General features: G+C 33.0%; 1 protein-coding gene across 1 annotated transcript in view; it reads right to left on the bottom strand.

Annotated features, from left to right (window-relative positions):
* Positions 1–20192, bottom strand: part of LOC132155359 (neurocan core protein-like) — a 74187-nt gene that overhangs the window by 41643 nt on the left and 12352 nt on the right. Inside the window, exons 2-3 of the mRNA XM_059564236.1 lie at positions 11135–11202; positions 1920–2294 (exon numbers count right to left, since the gene is read on the bottom strand). Coding sequence (XP_059420219.1) covers positions 1920–2294; positions 11135–11201 — 442 coding nt within the window. The 5' untranslated portion in view covers position 11202. The remainder of the gene's footprint in view (positions 1–1919; positions 2295–11134; positions 11203–20192) is intronic.

Raw genomic sequence — 20192 nt, 5'->3', positions numbered from 1 at the left:
ATTGATCTTCATGAGCAGAGCCAGGTCAGCACTGATCTTCTGGAGTCCAGTAGAGACACCATGGAATTACCAGAGTCTCGTCCTCCCGTTGATCCGGCCGCACAGAAGTGGTTGGCTTCTGATCCGCCCTGGGGGCTTTGTGCATCGACCACAAGGATGTGGTGGTCTTCTGCTCCGCCCTGGGGGGCTTCCGCCTTGACCACAGGGGTGTGGTGGTCTTCTGCTCCGCCCTGGGGGGCTTCCGCGCTGACCACACGGTTGTGGTGGTCTTCTGCTCCGCCCTGGAGGGTTTCCGCCTTGACCACACGGTTGTGGTGGGCTTCTGTTCCGCCCTTGTGGGCGCCACGTGAAGTCCTTCAGGGACTTATGTTTTTCGTTTTCTGTTGTGTTTTCTGTCGGTTCCCCTCTGTTAGCCTGGCCCTCCATCCCTCCCCCTGGACCTCCTCCCGTCCTCCTCCCTCCTGGTCTCCCTGCTTTGTGTTTACACTTCTGGTGTCTGTTTCCCATGTTTCCTTTCTGGCCCTCAGTCCCTCCCCCTGAGCCTCCACCTGTCCGCCTCCCTCCTGGTCTCTGTTTTGTGTCATGTCGTGGAGCGTCTGGGAGCCGCTCCGCAGAGGGGGGGTACTGTCACAGTGTCTGGGTTGTGTTCCCTGGGTTTCCACTAGGTGTCCTCCTTTCTCACGGTGTCTTTCTCCTTATCACTTCCTGTTCCCTTATTTGGTCACCTTCCTCCTGTTTAGTAATTGATTGTTCCCCACCTGTCTCCTGTTCCCTCATTATCCTTCTGTGTATTTATACCCGGTCTGTCTGAGTCTGTGTTACGGAGTCCTTGTTTAATGTTTGAAAGTTTATTCATGTCCGTCGCTTCTTGCCTTGCTTTGCCTTGTCTTCATGTCTTGTTTATGTTGGATTTGAATATTCTGGTTTTGACCCTGCTTGGACTGTTTACCCCTTTGGATTACCCTTTAATAAATGACTTGCATGCAATTGGTTCCCTCTCCGTGTTTTCTGTCACACCGATCATGAAATTACGTTTTTCATCTAATACTTATTTTTTTGTTTATTTCAGCTTTATTTCAGTCAACAATAATGAGGATCCTAGTTTATACTAAAATCTGTCTATAAAATATTTATTAAGCCTAGGAATACTACAGCAACCACATCTTTATGTTAAATCGCATTTAATATCAAATTCATTAATAATGATTAATACAAATTCTTAATTTCTAGCACATTTACATTTTTAAGGCAGTGTTATTTCTTTATTATGTATATACTAGTATTTATAAAAATTTTGCATTAGCTTTTATTTTATATTTTCTGTTTTCATTTTAGTTTACGTTTTAGTAATTTATGTGCTTTTGTAATTTTACAAAGATTTCAAAAAAATACTTCTATATAGATATTTCTTCTTTTATTTCGTACTTCATCTTAAACTTTTTCTTAGAAATTTTTACCTTAAAGTTTCTCACCCATTTCATTTTAATATCAGCTTCATTTTAATTACTGAAAACTATTTCTAATAGTTTTGGTTAACACTGTTTCAAGGACCATAATCGATTGTGTGTGTGATGCTATAAAATATGTCTGAAACAGTCCAGGAAAAGTACAATAGTTGAACATTAAAACAGTCCAGGGTCGGGTTTCCCGATAACGATTGATCTTAGTGCTTAAGAACGTTTTCCACGAGTAATTTCACGATTGTTCGTTGTTGTTTCACGTGCGTTTCCCAACAATGAGCGTAAAGCAATGCTTCAAGTGTTACTTATGAGTCGCTGTCCGTTTGTCAAGTGCTGAAATGTCACCTCGTAATTTTGGGAAACAGACCGTAAAATTAAGATCAGTCGTACGATCGTTTTACGGACTTCTTAGGCTTACGAAGCTTTTGGGAAACTCAGCCCAGTTCGTTTGGATCTCACCTGTGACTTCCAGGTTGACCGTATCCTGCTCATAATTTTCCCTGAGGGCAAGGTGGCATCGGAAAGTCCCGGAATCATTGGAGCGGAGCTGGGAAAGCGCCAGAGATGCGTTGAGATGGTCAGGAGAGTATCCGGGCAGATTGACCCGACCCATGTACGCCTGGTGCACCCTGACGACCCCGTCCTGAGCCGAGAGCACCGTCCTCTCCTGCGCTCCGGAGCCGTGGATCCAGTGGATGAACGGGCCGTGTCCCGGGACCAGGACGGCCGGAAGGGTGAACACACACGGGAGGAGGGCGGATTCGGCTAAAGGACGCCGCAGCGGAGGATGGGTCACTCTCCGGACCGTCACCAGAGTCTCGGCTCGAGTCACAGCTGACAGAGAAGAGAGAAACAAACAGAAGCAGGTTTAAAGATACAGCGTGCTATATTTGCTGCATGTGTTTAAATTATTTCTGGTGTCTCAGGTTAATGTTCAGGGTCTATAATTACTTACATGAGCACAGTAAAACAATATTGGAAGATCAGTGCTATTTTAGTATCATTTAAAAAAAAATAGATTCTAAGTACTGTATGTAATATGTTTCTACTATATTTGTGTAAAAATCTTTTACATGAGTATAAATTAAAGGCAGTAAAACAAATACAACAAACACGAAAATACCATTTACATTTTATTATATCCTCATCATTTTATTATAATTGTTTAATAACTCATTAGAATTTATCATATTTTTTTAATAATAATTGCATCAATTTCCATAGTATATTAGTCATGATATATATTTTCTGTTTCATATATGTATGTATATATATATATATATATATATATATATATATATATATATATATATATATATAATATTAAAAATATTAAATATATTTGTAAATATTTTAAAATACTGTGTATATTAATTATTCTAGTTGTTTTACTAAATGAGCATAAAAATAAAATAAGTTTTAAGTACTAAAATATCTAAAAGTAAAATAAATAAAAAATATTTTTTATTTTATTTCAAGTTAATGTTTATTTAATTTCAAGAGATGAAAATGTTTTTTACAATTTAAGAGATTGTTTATTATTCATTTTGGTTATTTTACTTAATGAGTGAATTAAAAGTTCAATAAAAATACGTTTAAAATTCATATAATTTTTTTTATATAAATATGGTTTGTTTATTTCAGTTAATGTTAATTTAATTTCAAGTAATGAAAACGTTTTTCTTAATTTTTGAGATTGTTAATTATTAATTTTAGTTATTTTATTAAATGAGCAAATTAAAAATAAGTTTTAAGTTCTAAAATATCAAAAACTAAAATAAATATAATTTTGATTTAATTTTATTTCAAGTTAACGTTTATTTAATTTCAAGTAATGTAAATGTTTTTCTTATTCTTTTTAGTTATTTTACTATAAAATACTATAAATAAAAGTTAAATAGAAATAAGTTTGAAATTTATATAAATATGGTTTGTCTTATTTCAGTTAACGTTTATTTGATTTTGGGTAATTAAAGTGTCTCTCATAGTTTTAGAGATTGTTAAATAATAATTTTAATTATTTTACTATATGAGCAAATGAAAAATGTAATACAAATAAGTTTGATGTACTAAAATTACTAAAACTAAACTAAATATAATTATGGTTTATTTCAGTTAATGTTTATTTAATTTAATGAAAATGTTTTTTTTATAGTTTTAGAGGTTATTAATTATTCATTTTACTTATTTTACTAAATGAGCAAATTACAAATTAAATAAAATATATACGTAAATATGGTTTATTTTTTTCAGCTAATGTTTAATTCCAATCAATGAAAATACTTTTTTATGGTTTTAGTTTATTAATTAATCGTTTTAGTTATTTTACTAAATGAGCAAATTAGAAATTTAATAAAATAAGTTTTTATGGTTTAAGAGTTTATAAATTATTAGTTTTAGTTATTTTAGTTAAGACAAACTAAATGAAAATGAAAAATGTTGCCTTGACAAATAGCTGAAACAAAATAGGTCTTAATTAATTTATATGTTTTTAAATTAATTATTAATTTGAGATATTTTCATAAAGTTAAAATAAACAAAAATAATACATTTTAAATAAAAATCTTGAAATACTAAAATTACTCAAACTAAAACTGACATGAAAAAAAAATTGATATATAAAACAAATAAATATAAAAAAATAGTTTTATTTCAGTTAACATTTATTTTAAGTAAATCATTTTTAATGCTTTTAGTTTTAGTTCAGGATGATAACCCCTTAAATATGAATTAACATTAACCAACAACCCATTTAGTCCAGAAGATGTCAACTGAAGAGAAAAGTAAGTTATTATATTTTGATGAAAGATTGAAGATGAAGACAAATATTTCAATACATGCAATGATGAATCTTTCACAATGTGGACATGAGTGTGACTTAAGGAAGCAAATAGGACCCTTTTTTATTTTACATCAAAAGGAATTCAGTTTATTTAGATGTAAATTAAAAGCCTACTGTAGTTCACTGTTCCACACAAAACCCAGCAGATTATTACAGCAAAGACTTTTGTAACATCCTCAAACGCAGAAAACACATGAATAATATTTGTTCTCCAGCCTGAGCGTCTTCTCTGGATCTCACAGTTCATTTAATCAGCTGAAAGTCTCCAAACACTTCAGAGACGATATAGGAATAACAGAAAGATGAGCTTTTTCATATTTCATCGTTTTAACCTCTTTCATTCTCCAGCCTGTAAAAAACATTGAAATCGTATCTACAGTAACACCGAAAATCTGAAGCTTGTGTTGATATTAAAGATGCCTTCCTAGTCACTGAGGAAGATGTTCACTAATGTTTCAAAGTTTGAGATTAGTAAAAAATGAATGCTTTTATTCAGCAAGGATGCATTAAATTAATCAAAAGTGGCAGTTGGAGACATTTAGAATGTTACAAAAGATTTCCATTTCAAATAAACGCTGTTCTTTTGAACGTTCTATTCATCAAAGAATCCTGAAAGATCAAATGTATCACAGTTTCCACAAGAATTTTAACTGTTTTCAACATTGATAACAATCAGCATATTTCTGAAGGATCATGTGACGCTGAAGACTGGAGTAATGAAGCTGAAAATACAGCTTTGAACTCAGAAATACTTTACAGCTTTACAGATATCGACATAGAAAATAGCTAGTTTAAGCTGTAATAATATTTCACTTTTTTACTGTATTTTTGATTAAATAAATCCAGCCTTGGTGACTTATTTCAAAAATAAGGTCTCTTGGTTAAACATTTATTCGTGATGAACTTGCCTTGTTGTAAGTGCATTACTGTAAACTCATTTCCCATTGGCTTTTACACGCAGATGCCATCCACAGATATGCAAATGTAAATAATAACCTGGAATATTGCTTTAAGTGAGAAGGGAAGATGTAGAGGCAATCTAATCTCCCCAATACACGCTCTATAATGGTAAATACATTGGAAATCAATTGCAGTTCTTCAGTCCATATGGACTTGGGGATGAGTGTGTATCATAGTGTGTGAATAAAGATATAAGTGATGAAAGCTCAAATCTGCATTTAGATGGTCTCCATTCACCCCCCACAGGCTTGTCTTTATGCAAAAACCAAGTCATTTTCTTTCCTAATGAGATGCTCAAACACATACGGCTGAATTTCACCAAAACACATCTGATTTACTACTAAATAAAAAATATTATATTTTACATTAAGAAAATGAAGTCCATTTCCTCCTTCAATCATCATGAGCATAATGTTGATTCTTAGATTATTATGATGTTTGCACTGTATTTGTAACAAAAATTATTTACATGAGTATAAAGGCAGTAAAACAAATACAACAAACATGAAAATACCATTTACATTTTATTATATCCTCATCATTTTATTATAATTGTATAATATTGTTCTTTTTTTTTATAATAAATGCATCAATTTCCATAGTGTATATATATATATACTGTATATATAACTATTTAATATACATATTACATTTTTATAAATTTATATAAACAATATATATATTATTTATTTTATAATGTAATTTATATAACTAAACAGATTTAAAAAGCATGGAATTTACATGCATATAAGTATACACTGTATATATTTTATCTATTTATTTACATATTAAATTTTATACATTTACAAATATTTTATGCATACATATTTTATTCATTTGAATCTTAGTTTTAAAAACATTTTTTATACATTAATTTTAATTTTAATTTTTGTAACCATGTTGTTAGCATATAAGCAAAAGTACATTTACACACGTCACAAAATCAGTCCCACAACTGGTGTTCATAAATAAGATGCCATCGGACAAAGTGGGTAATACACTTTTTCTCTCTCTCTCTCTCTCTCTCTCTCTCTCTCTCACACACACACACACACTCTCTCTCTCACACACACACACACACACACACATGTACAGACTCGCAGATGGGGGTTACAGATGAATGTATTACGTGAATAACCTTTCCAGTTCCACACACACACACACAAACAAACAAACACACACACATACACACACACACACATAAAAAAACAAACACACATACACATACACACACACACACAAACAAACACACACACACATACACACACACACACACACACACACACATACACACACACAAACACACAAAAAAAACAAACACACATACACACACACACACACACACACACACACACACATACACACACAAAAAAACAAACACACATACACATACACACACACACACACACAAACAAACACACACACACATACACACACACACACACACACACATACACACACACAAACACACAAAAAAACAAACACACATACACATACACACACACACACACACACACACACACACACACACACATACACACACAAAAAAACAAACACACATACACATACACACACACACACACACACACACACACACACACACACAAACACCCACACACACACACACACACAAACACACACACACACACACACACACACACAAACACACACACACACACACACACACAAACACACACACACAAACACCCACACACACACACACACACACACAAACGCCGCAGCACGTTTACACCTCTCAGCCTCAACATCATAACCATGGCAACCGCTGCTCAGTAACCAGGAGCGACGGGAGGAGGGGTGTTTGCTCGATACACTAAATCTGATTCGCAGCCGTCCAAACATTCAGCTCCAACAACACAAAGCACTGCTGATCTGCTGCAAGCTCAGGAGCTGCCCACAGAGACGAGAGTCACAGGACGAGCGCTGATCCAAAACACTGCCAGCAGCTTCATGTAGACTACTAAGACACCTCGTTAGGGCCCAAACCACATGCTATGGCAGAAATGCAAGTCCATCGTTAATAAGGCAATGCCAGAATCAGTGTTGCTATTGTTAGCAACTAAAACTAAAACGAAAAATTGCAAAAAATTATTTAAATTGATAATAATTTAATAAATGATTAATTGAAATAAATCTGAAATAAAATATAAATATTACATGAAAAACTGAACTAACTTAAAATAAGCTTAAGTTGAAGTAATTACTAAAACTAAAAATGAAATAAATATAAATTAAAGCTAAATATTAAAAATAATAATAATAAAAACGGACTGCACTGAAAAAAATATACAATTTTAAAGTTAAGTGGTTGCAAACAATTTATTTTATCTACATTAAAAAAATAAAACCATTGGAAATTAGTCAATTATTTTTTTAATTTATTTAAATGTAGCAAAAATAAATTGATTGCAGACACTAACCTTAAAATTGCTTTGTAAATTCAGTGAATATCTTTTTTTTCAGTGTAATGCATATAACAAAATAAATAAAACTTAGAAATATTGTCTTGGCAAGTATTTAAAAACAAGTTTAAGTACTAAGAGTACTAAAACTGAAATAATTAAAGCTAAATAAAAATATTTGTATAAAAATAAATACAAAAATGACTAAGACTGAAATCAATTTACTAATAAAATTACTAAAACTGAAATAAACATACATTAAAACTAATTTCAATATTTGTTATAAAAACGGAAAAAAATGGCAAAGCAAATGAAAAAAAACTAAGAAATCTTAAAAGTAAAATTAAATGAAAAGAGAAAATATCAAAATAAAAGGTATTTCTAATATTAATACTAATAGTACAATTTTGGCATCATTTATTCAGCCTCAAGTTATTCCAAACCTCTTGAGTTTCTTTCTTCTTTTTGGACACAAAAGATATTTTGGTAACCAATCAGTTTTTGGTCCCCATTGACTTTCATAGTATTTTTCTCCCATACTATGGAGGTCAATGGGTACCAGCAACTGTTTGGTTACCAAGATCCTTTAACAGGAGAAACTCCTAGGTTCAGAACAACTTGAGGGTGATTCAGTTCAATTTTCTGTGAACTGTCCCTTTAAGAATGTTCTTATCTGCTTTTTAAAGATTGTGCTTAAGACAAAACTTGAATAAACTAGAACTAAGTCCAACTTGTCTTAAATCTTCAAAGGTAAGGTAAGATGTTTGATAAATGTTTTGGGGTTGTTTAAATATTAAGCTTGATCAGCAAATCATACAATCAAATAAACAATTTTTTCAATAACTGCACTGAAAAACATTCTTACGAACTTCATAGAATTAATTGTCAGAAATTTCTTTACTTCTTCTTTAAGAATATCCGGACCCAGACATTTCTAAAACTATAGCTGAAATAAATATAAGCTAAAGCTTAATAGATATAAATATAACATATATAAAACATAAACATAATTATTTATAAAATTAAATAAATATAATTATTATATACAATTAAATATACAAATATAAAAAAAACTAAGACTAATAAAAATGCATTTATAATTGAATGGAAAACAGTTATTATTTTTAGTATTATATATTAGAAAAATGGATGCATTTAAAAAAAGTTTAAAAAGAAAAAAAAAAGAAAATCAGCTTATTTAATAGATTTTTTTAATCAAGTACACATTTTTTCAAATGATTTCTAATTTAATAAATATTATGTCAAATAAATATACATTTATTGTCATGCATGTGTTTTACTACTGTATCTTTAAATAAAATAGTGTAATGCATTAACAAATGTTAACTAATGTGACCCTATAATGTAAAGTTTTAACAAAATTTTACAAAGGAAAATGGTTTTGTTCATGCAAAAAAAAAATCAATGGGGTTGTGTTTCCTTCAAAATGTTTTTTTTTTCACAGAAGAAAGCCTTCAGTTAGCAGTTTTTACATTTAACTAGTAGCCTCTTAGTGACCAGCAGCTTTGTGCCTGTCGTATATCTCGAGGTCCTTTCTAAAGAGTGTACAGGGGGCATTAATCGTCCTGGCAGGAGCGAGTGATTTCCCATCACCCATTGCTAAAGAGCCTAATGAAAGAGCCGCTGACTGAAGCTGCCAGTGAAAACATTTGGCCTATGAAGCATTTTGCAGTCGCTCACACACACTGATCCGTTTAAGCGGTAGGTGGGCTTCTCTGAGGTGACAGACGGGTTACATGCGGTCAGGCCTGACCGAGATATTCAGCGTGAGTACAAAGAACCTGAGAGAGAACCAGCATCCACAGCGAGCCTGCAGTTTCACGCAAGCAAGACGCACACATGAGCAACATGAACATTTCTTCTGCATGAGCACTTGTTTAAGCACAAACATGATGTTTTAAGTAGAATTGACATTCTGGATTCAATACCAACTCATGCAAAACCTTGCTTTAAATTGTATCATTTCAGAACCTTGAGGTGTTTTTCATCGACTCGATCAGCAAAATCATCCCATCAGATAAAAGTTAAATCTTCTTAAGAATTTTCAGAACTTAAAATTTTCTACAAACTTGGAAGTAATCGTAAGAAATTTCTTAACTTCTTTCCTAAGAATATTTGATTTCAGAACTTTCTAAAACTAAAACTGAAATATAAATAAAAGCTAAATAGAAAAACAAAGACAAAAAAAAGACAAGCATTTATAATTGGATGGATAATTATTGTTATTTATTGAATTGATGCATGGTTAATAAATTGATTTTGTTTTTTTAAATATAATAAAATTACAGAATCAAGAAATTGACATCTAAATAAATTTTGAGCAAAATTGTCATTGTATCTATACAATTTAACATTATTTTAGTATAATTTAATACTATTATGCCTATAGGTTTTTATTAATATTTTGAATTTGTTTTATTTATTTATTTTAATTTTTTTATTTTTAATGTTTGCCTTTTCTTAAAAAAATATAAATAAATAAATAAATAAATATATATTAGTTAAACAGCTAAAATAATTAAAACTAAAAATGATATAACAGTATAACTAAAGGAGATTAGAAATTATGCTTTGGAAATGAACTGAAATATATATGTTTAAGCATTTCTATTTCATTTTATTTCAATTAACATTTATTTTATTTAAAGTCATGATCGTTTAAGTTAATGATAATAATTAAAAACGTTTGTCAACTACCTTTTTATTCCATGACTAAGACAATAAAAAATGTAATTTAACAATTATTACAACTATAGAAACACGCAATGTTTTTTCAAAAGATCTTTTGACCTACAAAAAAGACAAAATAGTATAGATTTTTTTTTCTAAATTACAATTGCTGTTTTAATAGACATAACACATGAACATAATTCATATTATGAATATTAAGAATTAATAGTAGGAATTTTACCAGTTTTAGCTTTTGAGATATCTTCTTGTTTTTTATTAATTTATAATAATAATAATAAAAAAAGGAAATAAACAAGGTCAAATAAACAAGGCATCTGCGTTGGTGTTCTGTTGATTTGTTCTTACATGAAAGTGCAATAATTTAGTTGTAATGTAAAAATAAATGTTCTCAAATGACTAATAATTGTGACTTTAATCTAGAGTTGAACCATTATCATACAGTACGACTAAACAGAACTAAAATATGACTGATTGCAACTGAACGTCCAAACATTATCAACTAAAATCTTAATCTCAGGTGTAAATGTAATCTCTAAGAATGAACAAATTACAATTTTCTCTTCTTTTGTGTTCATACAGATGAAATAAGGTAGAGGTCTGTCATAATTACAGCAGAACCATGTAATGCTGCTGTTTCCAGCTGTTACTGAACACAAGAACATGACCTGTATGAGTGGACCCATATGCATGAGGTTACATTTTGGTTCAAATGCTGTTAAGAGAGAAAGAGAACTCACCACATTCTGTTGAGAACACAAGCAGAACCGCAAGAACCTGCAGCCCAGCAGCGCAGAAACACACCATCCTGTGTAGAGAGCAATGAGAATAATCAAAAAACAATACTGGCTGCGTTTCAATTCCTATTGCTATACTAACTATGTACTTCACTGACAATGAGAAAGTAAACACTTTCGAGTGTGTACTAAGAGAGAGTGAAGTATTAGACGACCTGCCATGCCTTGCATATAGTTCTTATAATCCGACTACTGAGGTTATGCCTTGGGTTTTAGACCAAGAACGTGTATTAACAAAGTCAGTTTTGATTTTAAATTTGATCTGGTTAATATTTGAAATGTACTTAATGTAGGGCTCTTTGATTTCCAGACACGTCTATTGTACAGTAGAACCTATGTCTTGATGAAATACTACTAGTCTATAATTAATAATAATATTAAAACTTAAGGAACTTTTAAGGCACTTTGTTTGCCAAAAATATTAAAGGGTTTCTTTAACATTCATTTGATTAAAAGAGAGACTAAATTAATATTTTATTGCCTATATTTGATTACCAGAAAAATCTAAATACACAGAATTTCTGGTTTAAAAAAAAATAAAATAATTTCTTATGGCCCTATTATTGTAAAAATAAAATAAAATAAAATAAATAAATTAAAAAAAAAAAAAAATTATATATATATATATATGTTTTATGATTTCAGTTATTTAGACATGCTTTTGATTATTACAATTTAATTAAAAACAAAAAAATGTGGTTAAAACGAGTTTTAGAAAAAGAACTATGTATTTAATAGGGCCATAAAATTAAATTTTTATTAAACTTGTAATAAAATTGCTGTTAAACTGTATAAGTTTCATGATTTCAATTAACTAAACGTGCTTTTTCATTAATACATTTTATTTTAGCCATTAAAAATAAGTAAAAAATAAAAATAAAAATACACAATCTAGAAAAATTTAAATGGAAAAAAAAAGATTAAAAAAAAGAAAGAAACATTTATAATTTAATAGAGCCCTAGAACTGAGCTGATAAAAAACACACTCTGTCCTTTCCTGCACTAATACTGAAAAAGGTACACAGAAGAAACAGTGCAGATGGAAAATGACAGAGGTTTATTAGGCGGACTGTGTGTCCTTTATAAAGGAGACAAAGGAGAATATGAATATTAATGCAGTGGCAGGACGCTGGTAAGGACGTTTTTTTTTTCTTTTGTAATCCAACACCAGCCACCCGTCAGATACACCAACAACAACACTCTCAGAATAGTAATCAGGCCTTTCTCCCACAGTTTGACTGAACTTCCCCTCGCTGTACGTCTCTCTGTGGGTGGTCTGTCTTTCAGTATCCTTCACGCCGTCTCTAATCCTGCTCAGACAGGAAATGTCTGACTTCCGGAAAATTGCTCTCTATATTCTATTCTTTTAAGTGTAACGAAACACACATTAACACTTGCCCACGCAGCAGCACACATCAGCTACAGCCTGGTACCAACACAAAACATGGTAGCCATCACTTAGCACCACCCATAATAAACTAGAAACACCCTAATAATGATTCAAGTAGCCAGTTTTCATGTTCCTATCAACCCCTTGCAATGAACTATAACACCCTATCAACCACACGGCAAAGCCCTAATTACCCACAACCTCCTAATAACCAAAGCGCTGACACAGAAAACCCTAGTGACTGCTTAGCTACACCCTAAAAACCACCCAGCAATGCAATGGCAACCACAACCACCCTAGAGACCACCTAGAGCCCCATAACAACCACTTAGCAACACCCTAGCAACAACCCAGAAAACCATAACCACCTAGCAATACCCTAGTAACCACCCAAAACCCCCTAGCGACCCCCTAGTACCATTTAGCAACACCCTAATGACCAACCAGAACCCCTAGTAACTGCTAATTGTGACGAGTGGGGCGGGGCCGAGGGACATGGGAGCGAGGCCGGGGGAGTGATTGGAGATGAACTACACCTGTTCGTCCCACCGGTCTCGAGGCCCATGGAGGAGATGGAAGGATATAAAACTGGAGCGACGACAGTGAAGGACGAGAGAGGACCAGGCCTGGGCTTTTAGTTGTGTTTTGGTTTTTATTTTATGCGCACCAGTCGTCCGTGAGGGGCTGGTGCACTGTTTTGTGTTTATTTTGTTATTAAAATGTTTTTGATTGTCCGCCGGTTCCCGCCTCCTTCTTCCGGATGAATATGAAGGTTGATATCGTTACACTAATCAACACCCTAGAGACCATCCAGAACCCCAAAAATTTAGCAATACCTTAGTAACCTCCAGAACCTCCTTCTAACTGCTTACGAACACTCTAGCGACCACACAGAACATCATTACCAATTAGCAATACCCTAGTAACCCCAGAATCCCCAAGTAATTGATTAGCAACACTCTAGCAGCCACGCAGAATACAATAACCACCTTACAATACCCTAAAGACCACCAAGAACCCCCTAGAAATCTAGCAACACCTTAGAACACCTTCCAGAACACCATTGTAACTGCTTAGCAACACCCTAACAACCACCCAAAACACCATAACCATGTAGCAATACCCTAGTAACCCCCAGAATCCCCTAGTACCCATTTTGCAACCCTAGTTACTGCTTAGGAACACCCTAACAACCACCCAAAACACCATAACCATGTAGCAATTCCCTAGTAACCCCCAGAATCCCCAAGTAATTTATTACCAACACTCTAGCAGCCACCCAATACATCATAACCACATTCCAATACCCTAATAACACCCAGAATCCCCTAGTATTCCCATTTAGCAACACCTTAGCAACCATTCAGAACTCCATAAAAACTTAGCAATGCCTTAGCAACCCGCAGCAACACTCTAATGACCACCCAGAACACCATAACCACTTAGAAATACCCTAGTAGCCCCTAAAATCCCCTAGTTACTGCTTAGCAACACCCTAACAATCACCCAAAACACCATAACCACCTAGCAACACCCTAGCAACCCTAAAAAATCCATAGTACCCATTTAACAACACTCTAACGACCACCCAGTACATCATAACCACATAACAATACCCCAATAACCCCCAGAATTCCCTAGTACCAATTAGCAACAACTTAGCAACCATTCAGAACACCATAACCACATGGCATTACCCTAGTAACCTCCAGATTTCCCTAGTATCCATTTAACAACACTCTAACGACCACCCAGAACACCATAACCACTTAGCAATACCCTAGTAGCCCCTAGTAGCTCATAGAATCTCCTAGTTACTGCTTAGCAACACCCTAACAATCACCCAAAACACCATAACCACCTAGCAACACACTAGCAACACCAAAAATTCCATAATACCCATTTAACAACACCTAATGACCACCCAATACATCATAACCACCCTAGTAGCCCCTAGAATTACCTAGTTACTGCTTAGCAACACCCTAAAAATCACCCAAAACGACATAACCACCTAGCAACACCCTAGCAACCACCTAGTACCCCCAGTACCCATTTAGCAACATCCTAGCAAGCATCGAAAACTCCTAAGCAATGAATCAGCTAAGAAAAGCTCTCTGGCTCACTTAACTTCATGCGGCTGTAATGAGAATGAGCATAAGGAGGCCTCGGCCAGTTCATGAGAGGCTGAGAGATCAGGAGGGTGTGAACCTGGTGTCAATCAGCAGGACATGTGGAGTGATGTCATGCCCTCTATCCATTATGCATGTGGCGAGGGCTCGCTCCTTGATCTCTCTCGACTGGCTCCAGCATCACGACACTCAGCTTACAGCTCACAAACACGCTGCCAACAGCACTTCCACAGGGAAACATGTAGAGAGGAGGAGAGACGCCAGCATTTAAGAGCCAAAAAGCACAGGAGACAGCAAGAGAGAGAGAGAGAAATATGCAAATAAAAGGGACGAAAGACTTATTTAGAGGCATGGGAAGGTCGTGCACCAGCTCGACTCCAGCATTGAAATGTCAGATGAGTTTCTGAGCGAGCGAGCAGCTATTCTCTCTACTGTAAACGCAAACTCGCTGAAACTCCAGGCGTTTAGCATTTCAATTCCTGAAGGATTCTGCAGTGCTTTTGTCAGAGGTGATTTAACTCGCATCAGTTAGCTGTGCTATTTAGAGCGGTAATTAGAGACACAGCTGAGGCCGATTCAAGAGTGGGACTTTAACAAACCTCATTACTGGAACTGCAGCATTTATGATAAGCAAACGCTAGAAGGACTGTGTGTTTATGGGACGTATCAAAGCCGTCTCGTAGCCTACGGCTGTTTGATGCATACTGCAGTAAAACAACAAGCACATAGCTTTTCTATCAGCTCGCCTGTAAACAACAAGCGAAGAACTAATCACCGGATTTTTGGACTAAATGGACAGTTTTTGGTCAAAATAAGATGCAAAACTATTTAATACATGCAATAAATACCTATTTGTATAGTACTTTAAAAATAGAGACAAAATAATGAAATAACACATTTACAGTAAATGCAACCAATAAAACGTTTTAAAAGTCAAACAATTTTTTAATAAATTAATATTTTTATTTGTAAAGGATACATTAAAATGATCAAAAGTAACAATAAGGACATTTATAATGTAACAAAAGATTTCTATTGCAAATCAATTCTGTTCTTTTGAACTTTCTATTCATCTGTGAAACCTTAAAAATAAAATGCATCACAGTGCATCAAAATATTGTGCAGCACATCTGTTTTCAACACTGATAATAATCAGAAATGTTTCTTGAGCAGTAAATCAGTATATTATTATGATTTCTGAAGATCATGTGATACTGAAGACTGGAGGAATGATGCTGAAAATACAGCGGAGCATCACAGAAATATATTACACTTTACAATATATTCACATAAAAATCAGCTATTTTAATTGTGAAAATATTTAACAATAATTACAGTTTTTACTGTATTTTCATCAAACAAATACAGCTTTGATGAGCAGAAGAGACTCTTTCAATAACATCACAAATCCAAATTTTTGAACAGTAGTACAACTTAAGCAGAAAGCCTTTAACTAAATACTTATTTCAAAACAAAATGAGGCACAAAGATTTCTGGAGCTGCTCTCAGCATTCGCTTTATAGCTCTAAACTCTTACTGGATAACAACTAATGACTCATTTTGTTTCTATTTTTATTTCTACAATGAGAGTTTAAGTGAAAGATTCAATATAAGCTATAAAAGCACAACATCTAAGTAATAAAACAAGAAGAAAAGGATAAAGATGTCTGATTGACAGCTTGCAAAACAAGTTTTATGTCAGACAGACTGAGATAAACTGTCTGAAATGTCTGAAAGAGCTTTTTGTTTTGTTTTTGAGGCGTCTTTATCTGCATTTTAAACAGAAGAAAGGGAAGGAAGTTTACAAATGAATCCGAGTGAATAAAATCAATTTAAAGTGATATTTCCTGACACAAATGGGAAAACAATAAAATAATGACTGTGCTTTAGCTTTTAGTACTAATATTCTGCCTTCTTGATCTAAAAGACTGGAAAATTATATGAAAGTCATGCACATAATCTTGATGAAATGATAAATACAAAGCATTTAAAAACTTAAGAAATGAAAACAATTTCCATTCAGAAATTGTATTTTATTTTAAAACACACTCCAATAATGCTTGTTTTACTCAAAACTATATAAAAAAATTATTTAGTAAAAAAAGAAAGAAAAAAAAAATGCACATCTAGGAAAAAGTTTCAACACAACCATTTAATATAATATTTAATGTTTATCTTAAAACATTTTATCACACATTTACATGAAATTCAATTAGAAAAAACATTTCTATACACCTAATGTTCAAAACTTTGGGTCAGTTGGATTTTATTTTATTTTTTATCAAGAATGCATTTTGAGCAACTTACATTTTACAACATATTCACCTAGAAAGCACTTATTTTAAATTGTAATAATATTTCACAGTTTGTACTGTATTATTGACCAAATAAGTGCAGTTTTGGCAAGAAGAGACTTCTTTTAGAAACATGGGCTGAATAAGGTTTTTGAAAGATTAGCCGCAACGTTTGGACGCTAATGTAACTTAAGCAAAATAAAGTGATAAGCAGTTTTGGTTTTATTACACAACAAATGAATCAGTGAATGATTCTGGGACAGTCTCGTTTGTCCGCTGAAACAGTTATTTGACTTTCTTCCTCACTAGTCTATAAATGTGGAATCATGCATCTCAGATAAACCAACTATGATTAGTGGTGGATGGTTCTTAAACTACAGAGTCTACCAAACTTTATGCTTAACTATCCCCATAGTGGTTAATCTTATTTTTTTAGTTAAAGTTAACGGCACCGAGTTGGTTTGAAGTCGGACATGACTGACAGTTTCTCAAAGCAGTCATGAATAAAGACAACCCACCAGCCAATCTGTGTGCTCAGACTAGTTAAACTCTCATTGTCAAGCCAAGAAAAATCCCAAATGTGCTTTGCATGTCTAATGTCGGTGATTAATTCAGCGGCTCTTAATTCCACTTGGCATTTTCTGATTAGATCAGCGTCTGTGTTTTCCAGGCTGCTCAAACGCAGTGCCAGGGGCTCGCTCCCCGTGTGACTTCATCAAAGCGAGACGTGGCTGACACTGATGCTGGACGCTGTGGCTGCAGTAATTGGCAGCCGCTGGATCGCTCGCTCTGTGTCGCCACTGCTTCATGCCGTCGGTGTTTGTCTGCGCTCAGTGCCGGTTTGTCTGAGGGAATGGGTGGATGTGAGGACTCCAGCTTCTGGGAAATCAGCAGGTTTAAAACACAGAAAGTCATGAAGAGAAACCAGTCTGTGGGCTGAAATCTAAACTTCAAACCGAATGAAACGACTCTGTAAACCTAAAACATTTCTTCTGAAACTATTGCATGTGCAAAATGCATTCAATTAGATGTTTTTCATTTATGTATCTATTTATTTATTCATTTAAGACATTCTTAATTATCAACATTTCAATCCAGTTCTACAAATGTAAACAAAAATCTGGTGTTTTTGAGTTACTATTATAGCTTATTTTTGCATTTTACATTTTCATTTCAGTTCAAGTTATAGTTATTTTCCTGTGTTTTTGTCATTTTTATTGTTTTGTTTTTTACATAGTTTTTTATTTCAAATAACAAAAACTTGTTTTATTTTATAGATAGCATATACCAAAATTGTTACAACTAAAAGTAAAATCAAAAGATTTCAATAATTCAAAACATTAATAAATACTTAAACAGTATAAATAATACTAATGATCTAAAATTACTAAAACTAAAATAAAGTTGAATAAAAACATAACAAAAACTAATAAAAATTACAAGCACATAAAATAAAACTATGATGAAAAGAACATATAACAATTACAATAATAGTATATAAATAATAATAAAACTGGTTCAATCAAAAGTGCATTATTTTACCCAATATTTGTGCTTACAGTGTATTTTTAAGCAAATTAGATTACAGCATACTTAGTCAACACTATTATTTCAATATTGTTAAGTAACATGCAAATATGCATACAATACACCATAAACACAATTATTGCATGTTGCTAAGTGACATGCAAATATGCATAAAAATATACCATAAACACAATTATTGCATGTTGCTAAGAAACATGCAAATATGCATAAAAATATACCATAAACACAATTAATGCATGTTGCTAAGTGACATGCAAATATGCATAAAAATACACCATAATCAATTATTGCATGTTGCTAAGAAACATGCAAATATGCATAAAAATATACCATAAACACAATTAATGCATGTTGCTAAGTGACATGCAAATGTGCATAAAAATACACCATAATCAATTATTGCATGTTGCTAAGAAACATGCAAATATGCAGAAAAATACACCATTATTAATTATTGCATGTTGCTAAGAAACATGCAAATATGCATAAAAATATACCATAAACACAATTAATGCATGTTGCTAAGTGACATATAAATATGCATAAAAATACACCATTATCAATTATTGCATGTTGCTAAGAAACATGCAAATATGCATAAAAATACACCATTATCAATTATTGCATGTTGCTAAGAAACATGCAAATATGCATAAAAATACACCATAATCAATTATTGCATGTTGCTAAGAAACATGCAAATATGCATAAAAATATACCATAAACACAATTAATGCATGTTGCTAAGTGACATATAAATATGCATAAAAATACACCATTATCAATTATTGCATGTTGCTAAGAAACATGCAAATATGCAGAAAAATACACCATTATTAATTATTGCATGTTGCTAAGAAACATGCAAATGTGCATAAAAATACACCATAATCAATTATTGCATGTTGCTAAGTGACATGCAAATATGCATAAAAATACACCATTATCAATTATTGCATGTTGCTAAGAAACATGCAAATATGCATAAAAATACACCATTATCAATTATTGCATGTTGCTAAGAAACATGCAAATATGCATAAAAATACACCATAATCAATTATTGCATGTTGCTAAGAAACATGCAAATATGCATAAAAATACACCATTATCAATTATTGCATGTTGCTAAGAAACATGCAAATATGCAGAAAAATACACCATTATTAATTATTGCATGTTGCTAAGAAACATGCAAATATGCATAAAAATACACCATAAACACAATTATTGCATGTTGCTAAGTGACATGCAAATATGCATAAAAATACACCATTATCAATTATTGCATGTTGCTAAGAAACATGCAAATATGCAGAAAAATACACCATTATTAATTATTGCATGTTGCTAAGAAACATGCAAATATGCATAAAAATACACCATAAACACAATTATTGCATGTTGCTAAGTGACATGCAAATATGCATAAAAATACACCATAAACACAAATATTGCATGTTGCTAAGTGACATGCAAATATGCATAAAAGTACACCATAAACACAAATATTGCATGTTGCTAATCAGTGTGTTTTCATGCAAATTTGATTACTGCATCCTTAGCATAGCAACATATGCAGGTCGTTTCATGAGGTTCCACTCCTCTACAGACAGTATGCAGGAAAGCGGCTCACT

The sequence above is a fragment of the Carassius carassius genome, chromosome 12 (genome assembly GCF_963082965.1).
Source record: "Carassius carassius chromosome 12, fCarCar2.1, whole genome shotgun sequence".
Lineage (NCBI taxonomy): Eukaryota > Metazoa > Chordata > Actinopteri > Cypriniformes > Cyprinidae > Carassius > Carassius carassius.
This window is presented reverse-complemented; position numbering and strand designations above follow the sequence as displayed.